Source organism: Haliotis rufescens, unplaced genomic scaffold (genome assembly GCF_023055435.1).
Source record: "Haliotis rufescens isolate VD_foot unplaced genomic scaffold, xgHalRufe1.0.p SCAF_17, whole genome shotgun sequence".
In the NCBI taxonomy this organism is placed as follows: Eukaryota; Metazoa; Mollusca; class Gastropoda; order Lepetellida; family Haliotidae; genus Haliotis; species Haliotis rufescens.
This window is the reverse complement of record NW_025963857.1, coordinates 29,295,590-29,318,254: the sequence shown is the minus strand read 5'-3', so window position 1 is coordinate 29,318,254 and position 22,665 is coordinate 29,295,590. Positions and strand designations below refer to the sequence as shown.

The window sequence follows — 22,665 nt, the reverse complement described above, 5'->3', positions numbered from 1 at the left end:
GATTGACGTCACGAGCATCGATCTCTATAATTGGGATACGATGCCATGAATCAACCATGTCTGCGAGCCTGACCACCCGACCCCGTTAGTCGCCACTTGCGACAAGCATAGTCGCCTTTTACAGCAAGCATGGGCTGCTGAAGACCTATTGCACAGCTGTGTAAAGGATGCTTTCTTGATGGGTAATAGTCAGTATATTGGGTCAAAGTCTTTTTGTTTTAATATGATGTCCATCTGAAACGGGATGTAAATAACCAGATTCACAGGAACAAAAATTGAATTTGAACTTGGAATTTTAGACACAGTGGTCCTTTACGACAAGCATGGGTTGCTGAAGACTTATTCTAACCTGGATCTTCACGTGTACATCTCATTTGAAAGACAGTTGCTCAGCACAACATTCTGTTACCGTTGTGCAAGCCATAACGTCAACGCCCGAGAACTCCCAGCCTCACATAGCTGCCGAAACAGCTTCCATACGGCAGAAAAGTAAAAATAGTGATGAAAAAATATGAATAGACCACTGAAAATCAGGGGTTCTTGAAAGATAAGCATGTCCTTCTCTACCGGTAGCACCCGCCACTCACACTCTTTCCATCAATAAATAATTGCCAGTGAGTGAGAAAGTGAACACGGATGACCATTTTATGTACATCATATCATGGCATTGCCAAGAGATATATGAAAATATTCTTACCTTTGACCTTGATCTTGAAACCACAGGCGGGATAGCTTATGACCTCTGACTCAAATCCTTGACCCGAGGCCGAGGTTGTCGCCAGACATACTGCAGGAAAAGCTTAAAATATCATGGCCGTTTTTGACATGGAATAGAGATTACGGAGAAAGTGTCGCATGTCTTTTTATACGTCTGATAAGACCGAGCTAGTAGGATAGGTTGAGGCTACCGGTACATGTCTTCACTCTCATTACATAAGGTTGACCTCCTAACAGTGTTAAGCTCGCATTATACAATCAGCGATGACACAGAAACGAAACTTTGGAAGCGTGTTAATGCCACAGTCTAAAACAATATCATCGAACATCATGTGTTGAATGCAAATAAGGCGTGTTGTGTCAATGGTTTAGAGGCGCATTGTTTTGAAGTCAGTGGCTTTGAAGTGTATTATGTTGAAGTCAATACTTCAGAGGCGTATTGTTTTGAAGTCAGTGGTAGGATACGTATCCGGCCAAATCCAAAATCATAAAAAAATCTCGATTCTACGATTGATTCGTCTATATCATGAGCATGTGGTTATGAATCACAAAAAAATGACGATTCCCTAGCTGTCATTGATAGTATGTACTGATAACACAACTGGCCTCTATATAAAGCAGTGAGTGGGGTACACGTTTCACGGATCACTATGTTGTACCTGTTGTATATCCTGGTGTTGTTGCGGACGGCGCTGACTCAGAACCCAGATGGGGAGGTATGCCTCTCCGGGGGAGGCATAGAAATCAGAGTCAAGGGTAGGTGACGGTGCATTTATTCCAGCCAAAAAGGTCGTATCATATGTTTCCGTGTTTTTTTCAGGTGAACAATTGACTTGCCTTGGCATGTGTTTGTGACGAGTGTCATCGATGGGTAGGACATGCTCACCTTTTCGCGATGGTATCATCACTATTTGATGGTGATTCATAAACACATGCTCAGAATCCTTCAATCGATGTTTTTGGGGGGAGCGATTTAATTATTGAATGTGTTAGCTATCTCTTGCATGCATAAGTAGCAGACATAACCTCAATGCAATTCAGAAAATACTCTTGGCACTACAAATATTACAACGCCACTAATATTACATATTTGATATTTAAGTGAGGCCAGATTACGCTTTGAACAATATTGCAGTTGTATTACGACGTGACACTTAAATGTGGGAGGAAACCCCAATTGATGCAGGTCTTTGACGTTTACCACTTTCTGTGAAATGCAAATGGACCCAAGCAACATAAACCTGTCCCATGTGAAGATTCGGATCAGAATTTTTCAACTTGCAAGAGGCGACTGGGATCTGGTGGTCAGACTTGCTGACTAATCAAGATCTATATTGTGATAAAACGAGTCTTACATCGCGAAGTGCATCAAATCACGTGAGCACCTTGATTAAAAACATGAAAAGATTTGGAAAATATCTGTTGACAACGAGTTGGCGGTGCACATGCTTTGCAAATCCTGCAATCGACTGAAATCTGCACGACAGTTTACGAACCGGATTTCGATTTCGTTGCGCGATATTGATTGGACTATGCATAGACTCGTTAGTCCAGCCACAATGTAACTCCATAATACCAGCCTAGTTCGGCAAGGGTGGAAACTTGACTTTTATAGTTAGTTAACTTCCTTGCCTCGGGAAGATGCTTCTACCCCGGATCTATGAAAACATATGCAATGTTACACCCGCATTTTGACAAACCAACACAGTTGTGTTGCACTATATTGCCATTTAAGTATGAACCGTGTGAGGTTGTTGTCAACTCTTTCTAGAAACGAGGACACGGGTAACCCAATCGTCTCAGGGTCCTCAAGGCCCTATGCAGAATAGTGTCCTAGTATATTCTGATTCTGGGTTCGAATCCAAGACCTTTACTAAATAATGATTCTTGATTACTCAGCACAATACCTGGGTTCTCCAAAGTGGGGAAAGTCTTACACTTGCATCGTTTCTTTCCACTATAAAACCACACATCGTGACCGCATAATATGATTGATATGCTATTCAATGCTCGCTCACTCCCTCACTCACTCACTTTACTCTATCCAGATTTCAGCGGTTTACAAGAGGTGGGAGTTCATTATGATGTCAACAAGCCCCTAGCCGGCGCAGCAGGAGCCGACAGCAACTATGAAATCACCCACAAGACAGGTGAGGGGTCAAGGCGATATGTATAATTAAAATCCGATACGACCCCCTCTGTGTTAGTTCAGCTTGGAGGACTCCTCCGCAGGAAGTCGCGTCAGGTGGGCTTTCTAATCAACCAATCAGCGTTGAGGCTTCAAATTCTCGGTAGGAGTTAATAAAACATTGAGACAAGCATGTCTTAATTATGTAATTTGAAAACCCATTGCAAAAAACATCGTTATGTTAGAATTGTTGATATTTTATACATCCTGTCTTAGTCACGATATGGCGGAAATATTGCCAATGTGACTATAGATCTTAACTCTTCACATTCTGTCATGGCATCTACAACCAAGAGGGAGCACTATCTAGGGTATAGTTGTGTACTTTGTTTGTTTTCAATTGCTGTGATCGAAATTTCCAAATCGAGGCGACGCATGGAGGGACAGGGAGGTGAGTATCTTCATATAGTTGTGTTAATAATTTGTTCAGTAAAACTCAATGCTTCTCTCCCCAATCGGGTCCATTCGGGTCTTTCCGGGTCCATTCGGCTCAATTCGGCTTATTCCGCTTCTTACCTTCCGCTGAAGTTCATTCGTCATTACTGGTTTCATTCATCTCCAAGAAGGCATGTCACGAAGTTGCCCCCTCTATGACAGTGGCTAGAGTGCGGGAGGTCGGTGGTTAAATCACCGAGCGTCATACCAAAAGACGTTAAAAGATGGTACTTGTTGTTACCCTGTCTGACATTCGGCATTAAGGGGTAGAGGTCGGGTCGGAGTCGGTAGGCTTTGTCTGAGTGTGTATCCATGATAAAGTTTTGTATCTGAGTAGGCTAGTACTATTAAAGTTCGAATTAGTACAGGTAGCCAAACACACGTGCATGCACGTCACTATTGAAGTGCAATAACACTGAACGCGACGATAAACCCCGTTTCACCTCACCTTACCCGTCATACCTGGGTCATCACTGCACTGGTGTAGTAATTTCACTGTCATGTAACCGCCAGAACCTTCCGCATAAAGCCCCTCGCAACGTTTTGGAAACAGGTTATCGTATGCTTATATGAATTAGGTAAAACTATACACTTATACTTTAAACAGAAACACGTTATGTAAGGTTCACGCCGTCAGCATGTTGTGATATGTCATGTGCACGAAAGTAGTTCCAATATGGATTCCTCTTAGTGCAAGCCGAGATGTGTTAGTGATTGAGACGATCCGAGGGCTGATGGGAAGGCAGTTGCTCTGGAATCAATGACTTAAGTTATGTTTTGTGAATATGTTTTATAAAAAGATTAAATACTGTCGCCCATGTAGGTTCATACTGGGTACACAAGAACCCCAACGTTCACGTGAAGGTCGGGGACACCGTCAACTACTGGCTGTATTTCAAGGTCAACGGACAGGGTCGAACAAAGACAGACTTGCACGCCACAGTTGGTATGTTGACAAGTACATCGTCTCTGGATAGACAGCACCACTATGATATCATCACTATATCATTATGCCAAAGATATAGGACTAAGCTATGATTAATTACGTACATGTGGTCACGTGTCGTTGCTATAATGTGAATATACGATAATATTATTACATATTTCTCATGATTACTTATTTCTGAATACTGCAAGGTATGTTTGATAAGATATAATTCCTATCAGAGAACATTACTACTAAGATAAAACATAAGGACAAATTTATGTGTCTGGATTTAGTTTGTTAAAATAAAAATAATAATAAAAGAACATGGGTATGTAGCCACGGGGCCAGGATCCGCAGATTGTGGCTCAATTTCAAGATTCACGGATTATTATCCTTGAATTGTTAGCACCTTACCCGTGCAAGTGACGCCCAACAAAGTGGTAATATTTAAATATACTTGATACATATAACATACTGAATAGTTAGAGGCGTTAAGCCCGACTCACTCACTCACTCACTCACTCACTCACCACAACAGGAAGCTCCTGTAGCGGCGGCAGCTCGGGCACTCATACGGGCACAGGGACAGGAACCCACACAGGCACAGGCACAGGCACCCACACAGGCACAAGCACTGGCACAAACCTCGGTAACATGAAATTCATCTTCAGTGACGACTTCAGTTCCGGCACTATCGACAGCAGCAAGTGGAAACAGGAAGTGTCAGCGTTCGGGGGCGGGGTGGGTCACTGTACTAGCAATGTGTATTTCATCGCCAGGGACATGTCTGAAACAGTATTAACAGTTTTCTGTTGAATGTAATTTTTTTCATGTATATAACGACATTGTACGTGCAAGTACTTGACCCATGATAATTTTTATACCAAATGTTTATACTCTTCTTATGATTATGGACAGGATTTGGCACTTTTTATTGATTATATATATTCGTATGAAAATCAGCGTGTGACAAAGAGTTGCTCATGTTCTAATATTAGAAGAATCACTTCTGAAAACCTAAATCATCAAAAATCAAAATTGATTTAGTGTTTTAATATGTCCCCATAAAAGAGCCCTTTCCATTCCTTGCCCTCAGTTTAAATTTTTACAAAATATTTGTACACTTTAAAAAATAAAAGAAAATGATAAGAGGTTTCAGAAATGTGTTTCTCACAAGTCACAATATGATCACTACGAATATGATCCTTATTATGATTCCAATGTAATCGGATCATACATAACTGTAGACAAGTTGAACTTAAATGTGATATTACGTTTTAGCTATGTCATGTAGTCCATGCAGAACCTGTGTTACTTTAGGAGTCAAAGCATCATTTAACAACTGCAGTCGGAGATACTAATCTTCAACATAACGAACCATATTCTCCGATACCCACTCACTGATAACTCAAAAGGGATACCCACATGCCTAACATGTGTTTTTGTTCCACCAGAACTGGGAGTTCCAAGTCTACACGCCCGACAAGGAGAACACCTACATCAGGAACGGCGTCCTCTATATGAAGCCAGTGAGTCGTCGACAACTGCCAGTCTCTGCAACAATTATACATACAGGAAACCATCAAGTAACATCCAAAGGCTGGAAGACCCGAGGCAGCACGTGACCAAATTCCCAATGAAATTCCTTTTCTGTACAGGGCTCAGATGTCATAATTGCTAGTTAGGACTTATGTTTATAAACTCCCGTGCGCATGAAAAAAGCACAATACGGATTAAGCAGCGCCTGGAGTGAACGCTCGATGACTACCAATATATCAGTATATCAATGATCTGATTTACTTAGGTTTCTGTTTCACTTCAAATGTTTGTTGTAAGAAAGGCGATAGGCCCAATACATGAAGTATACAATACAGTACAGCATCATTTTACAAATAGATTCACGTGTTTCATTTCTGTACATTTCTGATCTTGAACGCTATTTTGAAATATAAAATAACTTATTTGAACCTAATAAATGGACACGTTCTTAGCTATGGGAAATTAAATTCTGGAAAATATATCTGACGTATATAAACATTTTAGGCTGTCAGTAAAAAACACGAAATTTATGATCTTTCAACTGTTGTTTTTCACCAAAATAATATTCTAATAAGAGCCCCATATTCCTAATTTTGAGAGCGCCCTGGGCGCTTATTATGCCAATTACGGTACATATCCTTTTAGATTTTGGAATTTTGTGGTGTCTCCCGGTGTCAATATTAACATATATTTAATATTTAATATTTAAGTTAGACGTAGCTATCTGTTTCTGAGTGTGAAATTCAGCTCTAGCAGCCTATACTCATCCCCTTTTCGACTCTAGCAGCCTATACTCGTCCAATGTTCAGCTCTAGCAGCCTATACTCATCCACTTTTCAGCTCTAGCAGCCTATACTCATCCACTTTTCAGCTCTAGCAATCTATACTCATCAGATTTTCAGCTCTAGCAGCCTATACTCATCCATATTTCAGCTCTAGCAGCCTATACACATCACTTTTTCAACTAAGTCCTAAAACTAAGAGACTAAGAGAATCATTTTTATTTTACCTTTGTACATAATATTATGTCAGGGACTTTATGTTCGTTTATGCTTCAGACGCTGACGGCAGATAAGTTTGGCAACGACTTCCTCTACCACGGCGTACTGGATGTTCAGAGTGAGTCTCGGAGATTTACATTATGACCCCTGTCATAATGTGAATTAAGAAATATATGACCTTGAATATATTACGACTGTATTCTGATTTTACTACAAAGGGCTCCACAGTGTGACCTTCCCCGCTTTGATGACCTTATGTGTTTTGTGAAGTTAAATATGTATCATGACCTTTTGTGCATCACGAACTTCAGTAAACCATGACATAACCTGCATGGTGACCTTCACTGTACTACGACCTCCGGCATATAATGACCTTCAGAATGTCATGACCTACAGAGTATCACGACCTTCAGTAAACCATGACATAACCTGCATGGTGACCTTCACTGTACTACGACCTCCGGCATATAATGACCTTCAGAATGTCATGACCTACAGAGTATCACGACCTTCAGTAAACCATGACATAACCTGCATGGTGACCTTCACTGTACTACGACCTCCGGCATATAATGACCTTCAGAATGTCATGACCTATAGAGTATCGCGAACTTCAGTAAACCATGACATAACCTGCATGGTGACCTTCACTGTACTACGACCTCCGGCATATAATGACCTTCAGAATGTCATGACCTACAGAGTATCACGACCTTCAGTAAACCATGACATAACCTGCATGGTGACCTTCACTGTGCTACGACCTCCGGCATATAATGACCTTCAGAATGTCATGACCTACAGAGTATCACGACCTTCAGTAAACCATGACATAACCTGATGGTGACCTTCACTGTGCTACGACCTCCGGTATATAATGAACTTCAGAATGTCATGACCTACAGAGTATCACGACCTTCAGTAAACCATGACATAACCTGATGGTGACCTTCACTGTGCTACGACCTCCGGTATATAATGAACTTCAGAATGTCATGACCTACAGAGTATCGCGACCTTCAGTAAACCATGACATAACCTGCATGGTGACCTTCACTGTACTACGACCTCCGGTATATAATGAACTTCAGAATGTCATGACCTATAGAGTATCACGACCTTCAGTAAACCATGACATAACCTGCATGGTGACCTTCACTGTACTACGACCTCCGGCATATAATGAACTTCAGAATGTCATGACCTACAGAGTATCACGACCTTCAGTAAACCATGACATAACCTGCATGGTGACCTTCACTGTACTACGACCTCCGGTATATAATGACCTTCAGAATGTCATGACCTACAGAGTATCACGACCTTCAGTAAACCATGACATAACCTGATGGTGACCTTCACTGTGCTACGACCTCCGGCATATAATGACCTCCAGAATGTCATGACCTACAGAGTATCGCGACCTTCAGTAAACCATGACATAACCTGCATGGTGACCTTCACTGTACTACGACCTCCGGCATATAATGACCTTCAGAATGTCATGACCTACAGAGTATCACGACCTTCAGTAAACCATGACATAACCTGATGGTGACCTTCACTGTGCTACGACCTCCGGTATATAATGAACTTCAGAATGTCATGACCTATAGAGTTTCACGACCTTCAGTAAACCATGACATAACCTGATGGTGACCTTCACTGTACTACGACCTCCGGTATATAATGAACTTCAGAATGTCATGACCTACAGAGTATCACGACCTTCAGTAAACCATGACATAACCTGATGGTGACCTTCACTGTACTACGACCTCCGGTATATAATGAACTTCAGAATGTCATGACCTATAGAGTTTCACGACCTTCAGTGTGTCATGACTTTTAGAGTATCATGACCTTCAGTGCACGATCTTCATGACCTTCAGTCCTTCATGGTCATTAGTTTCTTATTACATTGGTGGAGTCATGACCTTTATCATGACCTAACAATCAGAGTAGTGTGAACTTCATCGTAGCATGACGTATCTTATCCACCAAGACTGTGTGATAACAACGTAGAGTCATTCAAGAAAAATCATTACTTGATGTATATATGTTACAGGGAATATGTATAATCAGGGAATATGTATAATCCCTGAAATTTTCATGGAATATATTTAATGTCTGATTCGCTAAGGGAATATACATAATCCCTAAAATTTTCAGAATTATACATATTCCCTGATTTAACAACAAGTGTTTTAGACATATTCCCTGAAATTCATTTTGAGGCTCTTATATAGTCAAACTTGATAAAAAAAACAAACAAATTATTCATGAGAAGAGAAATTTATTTGACATGATAACAATTACCTTTCACTTAACTTAACAATTAGTCTTCACTGTAATCAAAACAATGCTACATCAAACATAAGATAGACTTAACAAACAATAGCACTTGTACAGTTTCTTTTCGGAAATTCTCCTCTAACTAATCCTGTACTGTACTGTTTTGGGGGTTTAACGACTGCTTCTATCACTGGAAATTTCGCAGTCGGGGTAGGTGGGGAAAATAAAAAATAAATAATATTGTAAAGAAGGTAAACACCATATCCAAAAAACCGTGAGAGGGTCATAAACCTAATCCTTAACAACTACAGCTATAATGTACAACAAAACACGGTTTAATGACCAAAAAACATCTTACCTGTAAAGGTCAATTCGAGATCTAAAACTCCATGGCACCAGTATATCGAGACACGAAACATGTTCAATATTTGACAAACGCACCACCTGTTGTATTTCGGATAATCTGTGCTCTATTACAGAACAGTGGGGTACCTGCACTGACTCTCGGTGGTACGGCTGTAAGCGGGACGCCAAGGATGCCCTCATCCCTCCCATCCTCTCCTCCAAGCTCATCTCGCTGGTGGACTTCAAGTACGGCCGTGTAGAGATCGTGGCCAAGATGCCAGAGGGAGACTGGATCTGGCCAGGTAGGCTTTGTTTTGTTGTTGTTGTTTACCGCTGCACTCAGCAATATTCCATGACATAACCTGATGGTGACCTTCACTGTGCTACGACCTCCGGTATATAATGAACTTCAGAATGTCATGACCTACAGAGTATCGCGACCTTCAGTAAACCATGACATAACCTGCATGGTGACCTTCACTGTACTACGACCTCCGGTATATAATGAACTTCAGAATGTCATGACCTATAGAGTATCACGACCTTCAGTAAACCATGACATAACCTGCATGGTGACCTTCACTGTACTACGACCTCCGGCATATAATGAACTTCAGAATGTCATGACCTACAGAGTATCACGACCTTCAGTAAACCATGACATAACCTGCATGGTGACCTTCACTGTACTACGACCTCCGGTATATAATGACCTTCAGAATGTCATGACCTACAGAGTATCACGACCTTCAGTAAACCATGACATAACCTGATGGTGACCTTCACTGTACTACGACCTCCGGCATATAATGACCTCCAGAATGTCATGACCTACAGAGTATCGCGACCTTCAGTAAACCATGACATAACCTGCATGGTGACCTTCACTGTACTACGACCTCCGGCATATAATGACCTTCAGAATGTCATGACCTACAGAGTATCACGACCTTCAGTAAACCATGACATAACCTGATGGTGACCTTCACTGTGCTACGACCTCCGGTATATAATGAACTTCAGAATGTCATGACCTATAGAGTTTCACGACCTTCAGTAAACCATGACATAACCTGATGGTGACCTTCACTGTACTACGACCTCCGGTATATAATGAACTTCAGAATGTCATGACCTACAGAGTATCACGACCTTCAGTAAACCATGACATAACCTGATGGTGACCTTCACTGTGCTACGACCTCCGGTATATAATGAACTTCAGAATGTCATGACCTATAGAGTTTCACGACCTTCAGTAAACCATGACATAACCTGATGGTGACCTTCACTGTACTACGACCTCCGGTATATAATGAACTTCAGAATGTCATGACCTATAGAGTTTCACGACCTTCAGTGTGTCATGACTTTTAGAGTATCATGACCTTCAGTGCACGATCTTCATGACCTTCAGTCCTTCATGGTCATTAGTTTCTTATTACATTGGTGGAGTCATGACCTTTATCATGACCTAACAATCAGAGTAGTGTGAACTTCATCGTAGCATGACGTATCTTATCCACCAAGACTGTGTGATAACAACGTAGAGTCATTCAAGAAAAATCATTACTTGATGTATATATGTTACAGGGAATATGTATAATCAGGGAATATGTATAATCCCTGAAATTTTCATGGAATATATTTAATGTCTGATTCGCTAAGGGAATATACATAATCCCTAAAATTTTCAGAATTATACATATTCCCTGATTTAACAACAATTGTTTTAGACATATTCCCTGAAATTCATTTTGAGGCTCTTATATAGTCAAACTTGATAAAAAAAACAAACAAATTATTCATGAGAAGAGAAATTTATTTGACATGATAACAATTACCTTTCACTTAACTTAACAATTAGTCTTCACTGTAATCAAAACAATGCTACATCAAACATAAGATAGACTTAACAAACAATAGCACTTGTACAGTTTCTTTTCGGAAATTCTCCTCTAACTAATCCTGTACTGTACTGTTTTGGGGGTTTAACGACTGCTTCTATCACTGGAAATTTCGCAGTCGGGGTAGGTGGGGAAAATAAAAAATAAATAATATTGTAAAGAAGGTAAACACCATATCCAAAAAACCGTGAGAGGGTCATAAACCTAATCCTTAACAACTACAGCTATAATGTACAACAAAACACGGTTTAATGACCAAAAAACATCTTACCTGTAAAGGTCAATTCGAGATCTAAAACTCCATGGCACCAGTATATCGAGACACGAAACATGTTCAATATTTGACAAACGCACCACCTGTTGTATTTCGGATAATCTGTGCTCTATTACAGAACAGTGGGGTACCTGCACTGACTCTCGGTGGTACGGCTGTAAGCGGGACGCCAAGGATGCCCTCATCCCTCCCATCCTCTCCTCCAAGCTCATCTCGCTGGTGGACTTCAAGTACGGCCGTGTAGAGATCGTGGCCAAGATGCCAGAGGGAGACTGGATCTGGCCAGGTAGGCTTTGTTTTGTTGTTGTTGTTTACCGCTGCACTCAGCAATATTCCAGGCCAGGTCGGCACCGTTGATGATTTGCAGTACACGTCACTATATATGTGCGTTAACGAAAACCGAACGCAGGATCCTGTACTATGATTATTGACTGCGATGATGTTGATATTGAGATTGGGGGCACACACAACTCTCACACTGATAATACTTGTTAGAGGATAGCTAATGCTCGGAACCAATAAATATTTGGGTACAGTATATTCTGATAATGTATTCCTCCGCCCGAGTTGCATGTACCTCGAGATTTACACAGACCCCTGGGCCCTGAGTTGGCTTGGTCGAATTGAAAGTGACGTTTGTGTCTATTGTGAATGATTTTTACAGATATGCGTTATTCATAAACTCGGGTACGTAGTTGTGCTCTAAAACAGACAGAGGGCTCGTACCAGTGCTTTAACGGGACAGGAAAGGATACATGTGATCACTCATCTCCAATTTATTACTTCGTGGTCTCTTTGAGAACTACTTGATATATCGTTGTTGAAAGTGATTGACAACCCTGACGAAGAAGCATCTTCCCGAGGCAAGGGAGTTAAGTGTCGGTAAAGGTCCAGTGGAAACTGGACTTTAATAGTCAGTTAACTCCCTTTGAAACTGGACTTTAATTGTCAGGTTACTCGCTTGTAAACTGAACTTTAATTGTCAGTTAACTCCCTTGCCACAGAAACATGACGAAGAAGCGACCGGTGACATCTATCCAGCTATTGCACCCGCATGAAGAAGCACGTGGACTTCATGTAACAGTTCATTGTGTTTATACACGCATGACGCACCCACTGCCAATGCAATTTTATCATACAACCCCGTATAAGCCTATATTTACAGCTATCTGGCTGATGCCCAAGTCCTTTGTGTATGGCGGATGGCCAGCTTCCGGCGAAATCGACATGGTGGAAGCAAGGTGTAAGTGGTGGAATAATATAACCTAATAAGTATGTTTTCCTACATCAAAGGTCTTTATTACATGAAAACCCTTATAAATTCAAATCCTGATAAAAAACAAAATAAATGAAAAAAAACTTCTGAAAAAAGCGTCTCCTAAAGATAACCTAAATCAATTGTTATAATGAATAAAATGCAAGTGATTTTATGACCTTTGATTGGATGACCAGTAGGTTATTTTATGGATTTTCCGATGTATGCTTGTGTGTGTGCGTGCGTGTGTGCGTGTGTGCGTGTGTGTGTTTGTGCGCGCGTGTGTTTGTGCGTGTGTGTGCGCGTGTGTGCTTTTGTTGACAAACATGGCTACATCTCATTTGGTACTATATATAAAATGTCATAATATACTGTCACTGTACCAGGCTCTAGCGTTGTTCTCATACGCGGTAGACTCTAAAAAGACACATTTGTATGCTTGTATTAAGAATATATATATTGTATTAAGCAATCAATTTTTTCTTTTCGACAACAGGCCACAGACCTGCTAACTGTATATGTACTCTGACGATAAATTAAACATACGTTTTTTTCTTCTAATTTTCTATATCAACATCCAGTAAATAATATATTTTCAGCAATTATGAAACTTGCTTTTAAAAGTTTATTTATGATCGAGTATAATTTCAAAATCATTTTGATATCACCTCTCAGGTAACATGAGTGTCACGTGACCAACATAAAGAGCTAATCAACTCATACTCAGTGGTTCAGATATATCTGAACTGGTTCAGTTCACCCAAGTACGAGTGTAGAACTATGATACCAACACATATTCACATATTAACTTTCAAAATAACCAGTTCGCTTGGGTTTCAGGTATTTTCATCTTCAAAACACACGCCAGCAACTATGGCGGCAAGGAAATAGTTCCTTTAAAACCCGGACATCTTTTTCGTAATAGAACCCATATCAAGACGGATTGAAACCGGGAAATACCCAAAACTGTTGATTAAAAACAAACCGTTATCAAAGCATGTTCTTTCCCCCTTGGGAATTCATATAGGACGGATAATTCATAAAGAACTTTGGCAGGGAAAATTCAGTTAAATTCCGGACAATATATATATTTATAGAACCCATATCAAAACAGAAACACTTTACCGGACAATATCAAAATTGTTGCTAGAAAACAAACCGGTTTGAGGGCATTTAAAAGCAAATTACCAGCACAATAATATTTTTTGTCACTTTTCCTTACATTGTCCTTACTAGGATGGATTTGACTGACAGGTAACCTTCACTATGGAAATATCGGGGTACAGAGAGTGATGTCAACACTACATTGGGGGCCCAACCCCGGGAGCGACAGCTGGCCCAAGACCACCCAGGGGAAGTAGGTGAATCATGGTTCCTGTTTTCTACCACTCATGTTGTTTTCGGTGATATCCCTGATTTCTTTCTCTTATTCAGATAAGTTATGACCTCATATATACAAATATAAACATCTATTGAGATGTGAAAGAAAAATGTGTTCACAAATTATATCACCATGTTCCTATAATACCCATCTCCATCTATGCAGGGGGCACGGGTGGCCCAGTCGTCTAAGGCGCCGCGATTCGCTGTGCAGGGTTGCGTCCCTTGGGCACGCCAGAAATCTATGATTGTGGGTTCGAATCCCGGTTCGCCCCGATTATGTGTCTAGGTTTATCAGCACCATACCCGTGCTCGTGGGTTTCACCGAAGTGGTAAACGTCTGGGACCCGCTGACACGCCGTGATATAACTGGAATACTGTTAAGACGGCGTTAAACCCAACTCACTCACTCCATCTATGCAGGATCTGATTGAAAGTGTATTTACTGAAAATGTTCTTATAAATTTCCGAAAATATTAACATATCTTATATTTTTTCTGAAGTTTTGACATGTGTTTTCGATATTAAGATAAACTTCCAAAATCTTCTTTGAATATTTGAAAATGAAATACACAACATACGATAATCTATTCAGCACATCATTTTGACAAAGATGATACCAGATTCAGTTTTGAGGACAAGATACCAAAATAGTTTCAAGAAATGTTCTATAAGTGAGTGAGTGAGTTAGTGAATGAATAGAAACTTACGTCGCCATTTACAATATTCCAGACACATATATGCAGGACCCGTGAAGATCGGGGGTAGAGTAGGTCTTCAGCAACCCATGCTTGCCATGAAAGGCGACTCTGCTTGTCGTAAGAGGCGACTAACGGGATCGGGTAGTCAGGCTCGCTGATGCATGTCATCGTATCCCAATTGCGTGGATCGATGCTCATGATGGCAATCACTAGACTGTCTGGTCCAGACTGGACTATTTACAGACCGCCGTCATATAGCTGGAATAGTGCGGCGTTAAACAACAAACAAACACAACATATATGCGGGGAACACCACCCTACCCTACCCCAAACCTTGTATAAAGTTTAAAGGGAACTAAACTGCATTTCTGATAGTCACACACGTGTTTAAGTTTCACTGTTCAAGTTTGAGTGAAACGTTATATTTGACCCTGTTTCAAGGGAGATAACTGTTTTCAGATACGCATCCGGCGGCACCTGGGCTGATGATTTTCACACGTACACTCTGGACTGGGATGCTAGTGGCATTGTGTAGGTTTGCTGCCAATTTAACTTTTGATATAGTCTAATAGTTAGGGATCGTAGCAGAAATCGTAATCTTTTGTACTTTCTAAAACACCGCTTCCGTGGTGTAGTGGATAGAGTGTCTGTCCCGAGAGCGTAAGGTTCTATTCCCGGTCACATCATGTCCACGTCAAGAGATGGACCATGATGTTACCCTGCCTGGCGCGTGAACTTATGATGATAAAACAAGGACTGGCCGGCTCGGAGTCAGTGTTATGTGTCTGGGTGGGGTATCCATGTTAAACTGTAGCATGGTATCTCAGTGGGCTGGCACTATAAAACCGACATTAATCCGGAGTAATACGAACCGCCCCAAATACATGCCCATGCATGTCACTATATAAGTGTCACCTCACCATAATTTCTGATCTATTCAGCTTTAACTAATATTCGTAAATAGTGGAATTGATTTTCTAGGTTGAATAAACCCTGACTGCTAATTGACAGGCGGTGTGCATCACCTGCACTTCGTGTGCTATACATGTATGTCCTAACGCTGGTTCCAATAACATTGCAGCATCTCCGTTGACGGGGACGCCATCCTCAACAGAACCACTCCCTCAAACGGATACGGGGGCTTCAGTGGGATCAACCCCTGGGCTGGACACGGCAAGGACGCCCCCTTTGACCAAGAGGTGAGGATGAGATATGTTATTTCAACAGAGTTACGTACCTTGAATATGGCAAGTGGCGAAATACGTTGTTAACAGACAGCGGGTTCCAAGGTGTGGGATTGGGAACAGACCTGAATGGTCCTGGTGAGGTTTGAGGAAAAATGGAGACTCAAAACATCCTCTATTCCTCCAGGCAAATAAAGCCCCAATGAGAAACGGCTTTACTACGAGCAGTACGACTGGATGGAATCCGAATCCCGGAAATCTGCTCGGCCTTGTTCCACAAAACGGATGTCAGACTCGCGACTTTGACGAGGCGATATGAATATTGTATTCAGTTCATTTTGAGTTGTTATTTATCTTACAGTTCAGCTTGGGTTGAATTTCCTCACGAATTTGCCAAACAGGCGGATTGGAAGTATATGAAGTTCCAATCTCATTAAAATCAGGCCTTAGTTCTCGCTATCGCTAAACAAAGATCTGAGGACATCCCATTACGGGTCACTTCAGAACGACCTTTCACCCGACCAATCAAAGCATCGCTTACGAGATCATGAAAGTGACAGTCGGAATGTGTTTTCTAATCATGCAACCTTGAAAACGTTAACACGGGATATTCCGAACGACAGCATCTTCGATTTCGTTGCGCAATTTTGATTGGACTATGCATAGACTTGTTAGTCCAGCCAAAATGTAACTCCATAATACCAGCCTAGTTCGGCAAGGGTGGAAACTGGACATTAATACTCAGTTGCCCTTGCCTCGGGAAGATGGAACGACAGTTACGGCCCGTACAACCGATTCCGTCAAACTTATCGTCTGTCTCTCACTTCCGTGGGATAAACATTTGAACGGAGGAGGCGTTGCACAGTACGTGGGAAGCACGGCCATACAATCGCAACCATATATTCGATATTCCGGAATGTTCGTTTGTTCAGTTTTCAAAATTTTAATCGAGAACATATGTGAATATGTGTCAACATATTTTTCAAGCGTAGTCTGAAATGGAAGTCGCCAGGTTGAAACGAGTGCCGAAAAGCTCGAGAAAGCTGCTTTCTAACTGGCTGATGACGACTTCTTGTTAGTCGTTTCAGTCGTCGGTCAAAGTTCGCGGAAGGTCGGTCTGACGTGACCCGTAATGGGGATGTCCTCAGATCTTTGTTTAGCGGCAGCGAGAACTTAGATCTGATTTTAATGAGATTGATGAAGTCCCAAACTGTATCATGACTTCATTAAATAACGAAGATAGGCCATGTCTATGTCGCAGCTGTTTGAGTACTCATGTCAAACACTCCAGATAACGTTTGTCTTAAAATGACGTTTGTTCCGAAGTATATTTTCAGGGTTTTTACTCAACAACAACCATAAATCTGAGAATATGTTTTTCTCTTGAATGCGCTCAATGAACCCTTCATCAGTTAAATTACTTTCTATTTATTAAAACCATCTCAGAAAGAATAATTGTTTGCAATACTTGACGTATATCGATGGCGTAGATAGTTCAAATGCAACAAATGACACAGACTGATGGTCACGTAACCGCTCTTTCAGTTCCACTTCCAAATGAACGTTGCTGTCGGCGGCACCCTCGGCTTCTTCCCCGACAACGTCCAGAACTCCCCCTACCCCAAACCCTGGTGCAACACGTGTCCGACAGCTGGTCAGTCTAACAAAGCATTCTGGGAGGCCAAGGACCAATGGTACCCCACCTGGAAGGGCGAGAAGGCCGCCATGGCGGTCAAGTCCGTCAAAATCTGGAGTCACTGATTAACGGAAATAGTTCTTGTTCGATAATCTAGCTAGTATAAATATATGGTAAGATGAAGTCTTGGATTATGCTTTTGTCTTGAACTCTTTCTGATATGTACAACCCACGTGGACCTTTGCAACCTTCAGTACATCAAGTTGATACGTAGCTGAAACGTTCTAAGCCTAACTAGGAAGGGGGAATAGTATAACCTTAATAATTTGCATGTCAAGGTGTCCTGGTTAAATTTTGACGTGACATGTATGGGATCAAGTGATTGAAAGACATGTATGGGACCAAGTGATTGAAAGATATGTATGGTACCAAGTGATTGAAAGATATGTATGGTACCAAGTGATTGAAAGATATGTATGGGACCAAGTGATTAAAAGACATGTCTATGACCAAGTGATTGAAAGACATGTATGGGACCAAGTGATTAAAAGACATGTATGGGACCAAGAGATTGAAAGACATGTATGGGATCAAGTGATTGAAAGATATGTATGGGACCAAGTGATTGAAAGACATGTATGGGACCAAGTGATTGAAAGATATGTATGGGACCAAGTGATTGAAAGATATGTATGGGACCAAGTGATTGAAAGACATGTATGGGACCAAGTGATTGAAAGCCATGTATGGTACCAAGTGATTGAAAGATATGTATGGGACCAAGTAATTGAAAGATATGTATGGGACCAAGTGATTGAAAGATATGTATGGGACCAAGTGATTGAAAGATATGTATGGTACCAAGTGATTGAAAGATATGTATGGGACCAAGTGATTGAAAGATATGTATGGGACCAAGTGATTGAAAGACATGTATGGGACCAAGTGATTAAAAGACATGTATATGACCAAGTGATTGAAAGACATGTATGGGACCAAGTGATTGAAAGACATGTTTGGTACCAAGTGATTGAAAGATATGTATGGGACCAAGTGATTGAAAGACATGTATGGTACCAAGTGATTGAAAGATATGTATGGTACCAAGTGATTGAAAGACATGTATGGGACCAAGTGATTGAAAGATATGTATGGGACCAAGTGATTGAAAGATATGTATGGGACCAAGTGATTGAAAGACATGTATGGGACCAAGTGATTGAAAGACCTGTATGGTACCAAGTGATTGAAAGATATGTATGGGACCAAGTAATTGAAAGACATGTATGGTACCAAGTGATTGAAAGATATGTATGGGACCAAGTGATTGAAAGACATGTATGGGACCAAGTGATTGGAAGACATGTATGGGACCAAGTGATTGAAAGACGTGTCTGGAACCAAGTGACTGAAAGAAATGCGTGGTGTACACCCATAGAGCCCCGAAAATTCTTCGTGATTTTTCACCCTAAAATTGACGTCTGGCGATTTTCCTCCTATTCAAGCATAACTGAACATCCAATCATATGGCGACATGGCGTCTTCAACGCACGTCTGCTGGTGCGGTGGAGCTATATCCCTGCAACGTCTGTTGTGGACACAACTGTGGAAATCTGACTTTACAGTTCAAGTCAACAAACAGATCGGCCGTGAGCAGTTGCAGTGGTGATGACGCAAGAACAGCGAGGAACTAGGCTTGGGGCAATTGGCAGGATCATCACTGGATGCATCAACTCATTCAAATCTCCCTTTGTTTGTCTGTAAACACACGTGTTGTTGATGACAACCTTAATTACACACTGCCAATGTCTCATGTTGGTATGAGTCACTAATAATTACGTCTAACTAAAACTGATGATGGCTACGTATCGTCACGGACAAAGTCTGTGGTATCATGGAACGATAACAACTATGCTGCAGCTTGAATTATTCTAAATGGCAAAGACGAACAGATAACAACACAATGTAACTGTAATTACTAAAATAAGAGCGACAAATACAATTTCATAATCATTCAAATCTCTGCTACAAGCAGAGTCCATTGTAGGATTCCGACTAATTCATGAGCATTTGGTTATGAATCACTATCAAATAGCTATGACACAAGGTGTTTGCGAAACGTTGAGCGTATCCTGCCCTACCGGAGGCAAGCGTCACAAACACATGCAAAGGCAAGTCAACTGTCCACCTGGATAAATCACAGGAACATGTGGCTTATTATGAATTGATGAAAATGGGGAATTGTTTGGGACTGTTTTGTCACTGATGCGTCCAATTTGGAAATATCCACATGTCTACCATAAAACGTTTTGAAAGCTTTACTTAGACCTTGAATGCTGTAATCCCGATCACACAACTCTTGAGTCAGAGTCGTATGAAGGATGTCGTATGTAGAAAGAACATGTTTGATTGTACCTCAAAGGACTGGAGCTGCAGGAATATTGCATATAGCGAACGTTGACCATTGGAAAGTTGAAGTGGAGTGTTTTGTTACTCTGAATCTTTATGCATAGATCTAAATATGAAACAGATCGAGCAGTCTCACTGGTCTCCTTTATTTCTAGTTCAGGTAGGTAAATCAGTGGAAGGGAATTGGCTATTTGAGGGGTATTGAACGATATCAGATCATCGATATACCTGAAGATTAAGTTAAACTTCTCGGCCAAATGACCTTGTTTTGATTTGGCCAACCCGAGCAGACATTCCGATTCATATGCATTAAACAGGTCAACAAGAAGGGGAGCACAACTGGTACCCATGGGGATGCCTACTTCTTGCCTGAAAGTCTTACCAACAGATGTTATCAACGAGGAAGTCCAGCATTTCACATACTGAATAAACTTGAGATGGTATTTGCTTTCATTTTTGACAAATTGTCCTCCACCTTTGTAGGTAGAGACGTAGCTATATCTGGGGTCACCGGATTTTGTAACAAAAGCCAGATGGATCAAGAAATGAAGTTTTTCCTTACGTTTGTCGTGTGGGATAGTGGCGTACAAAGTTGAAAAATAAAATGTCTTGATATAATTGAAGTTGCTTCTTTTCTGAGAACAAAAATTCTTTTGAGAGTTTTTGAGAATCCACGTTGTACAAATGCCACTTGGTTCAAGTCCTTCCTTGATTGTATTAAGGATTGTGGTTAATCTGTGAGACAGGGATTTGTTGGTGCATTTGCCGGACCCAGCAATATATGTCTCCTTGTATGGATTGTCATGGAGCTTTGGAATCAAGTACAGCAGAGGAATGGACATGTCTTCAGGTTTTAGAGTCAAGTCAAAAGTTGATAGTACTGATGCATGGTTGTGGCGGATTTCGCGCCCCCCCCCCCCCCGCCCCCCATCCCCCCGCTCCCCCGAGAAATCGTAATGAACAAATGAACAGAACTAAATTTTGAAATCAGCAAACAACCACACAAGATCAATGAAAATTAAGAACTCATATTGAAATAAACAGGATACGTAAAACAATACTATCAGTTGGTTTATCTTTGTCAATACGCCTTAATGCAATCGTGTGTGTAGTTTCCTATATTTCGAGTTCACGTGTGTGTATACTCTTGCCCAAGCGATTCAGCTTTTGACAATAACGGATCCTCTGTGGGTGAGACGTTTCTCTAGCGTGACGGCGTACTCGTCACTGAAACACCATGGCGGTTTGTATAGGAGCAACATAATCGTAGAATGCACATTCACTAAGCACGTTTAACAACCTCTCGAAAAAAGCATAAATGAACCATAATGTCTTAAAATAGCATCGATTCAGTTGTCATGGTTTGTCTGCTCCGCTGGGTAAAGCCAATCTGTCTATATATAGACAGTCTACTGCAGCCTTCAGCTCACAACTACAAATTGATATTGGCCTACATAAATGCATTTCAACTCAGCTGATGCATGCAGTTGGTGGAAATACCCAGCTGGGGGGATGGGGAATGGGGGATGGGGTGTCAAAACATATATAGGTACACGGCATGTTTCATATATATATTTTGGTGTTCGTACAGCCGATATACTTAAATCAGTGTTGGTTTTATAAATACCCTTCTCGCGAGGTGCGTATAATAATTTATTTTACATGTGAAAACTAAATGTGTTGTATTTATCTATATATGCAAACAAATGTCACGTTCGGCAAAATATGTAGAAAAGAGTTATTACAAAGGATGTGCATTATTGGGCGCTTGTGATAATTAAAGACAAGCACTGCTGTGCCCGAACATAGAGAACACCAGTGGTAGAACCAAAGTTCACACTTTGTACACCCTTTGCATTGAATCATTTACCTGCGCACGTGGACTTAAAACTTTCATTTATATCGCGATTGTGACGTATACTCCTCAGGGAGCTGAGAACGCAGTTGGGATGCTGACTGACTATTATGATTTGTGGTTTTTTTGTTGGTTGTTCTCGCCGTAATCGGCAATATTCTAGCAATATGACGACAGTCTGTAATCATAGATAATCGAGTCTGGATCAGGCAATCAAGTGACTGATATTATGAGCAAAGATCCACGCAGTTGGGGTACGATGATACACAAGTCACCAAGCCCGACCCCCGAGGTAAAGTCGCCTCTTTACGACAAGCATAGGTTGTTGGGGATCTATTCTTACCCGGAATCCCGAAGTAGTGGCAGTAATATAGCAGGGTGGTGATACGACTCAATAAAATAATAGATTCCACGTAAGTCTGTCACTGTTGCTACCTGTGTTAGCAACAGAAGTGAAGATTTATTGATAGCCATACTTAAAGGAAATTGAAACTTTGAGTAAACAGACCATGACAACAAATGCGCATTGATTTGATCTGCGAGTAACCGCATCGCAATGTTCACATGCGTTTATTTCTGAGAACTAGAGAAAAGAATGAGTTGTGTTTATTTTTGC

General features: G+C 41.0%; 1 protein-coding gene across 2 annotated transcripts; it reads left to right on the top strand.

Annotated features, from left to right (window-relative positions):
- The first annotated feature begins 1,328 nt into the window (after positions 1-1,328).
- LOC124119662 (beta-1,3-glucan-binding protein-like) lies at positions 1,329-17,968 on the top strand. 2 transcript variants are annotated; one of them, XM_048397294.1, is made up of 13 exons: positions 1,329-1,473; positions 2,766-2,867; positions 4,164-4,286; positions 4,807-5,009; positions 5,723-5,797; positions 6,866-6,926; positions 9,583-9,750; positions 11,748-11,915; positions 12,795-12,872; positions 14,139-14,241; positions 15,425-15,496; positions 16,047-16,164; positions 17,695-17,968. In XM_048397294.1, exons 1-13 carry the CDS (start codon positions 1,368-1,370, stop codon positions 17,908-17,910), a joined length of 1,593 nt encoding a protein of 530 aa, XP_048253251.1. In that variant the 5' UTR covers positions 1,329-1,367; the 3' UTR covers positions 17,911-17,968. The 2 variants fall into 2 exon arrangements, with proteins under 2 accessions (XP_048253251.1, XP_048253252.1); XM_048397295.1 differs by lacking the exon at positions 11,748-11,915.
- The last annotated feature ends 4,697 nt before the right edge of the window (positions 17,969-22,665 follow it).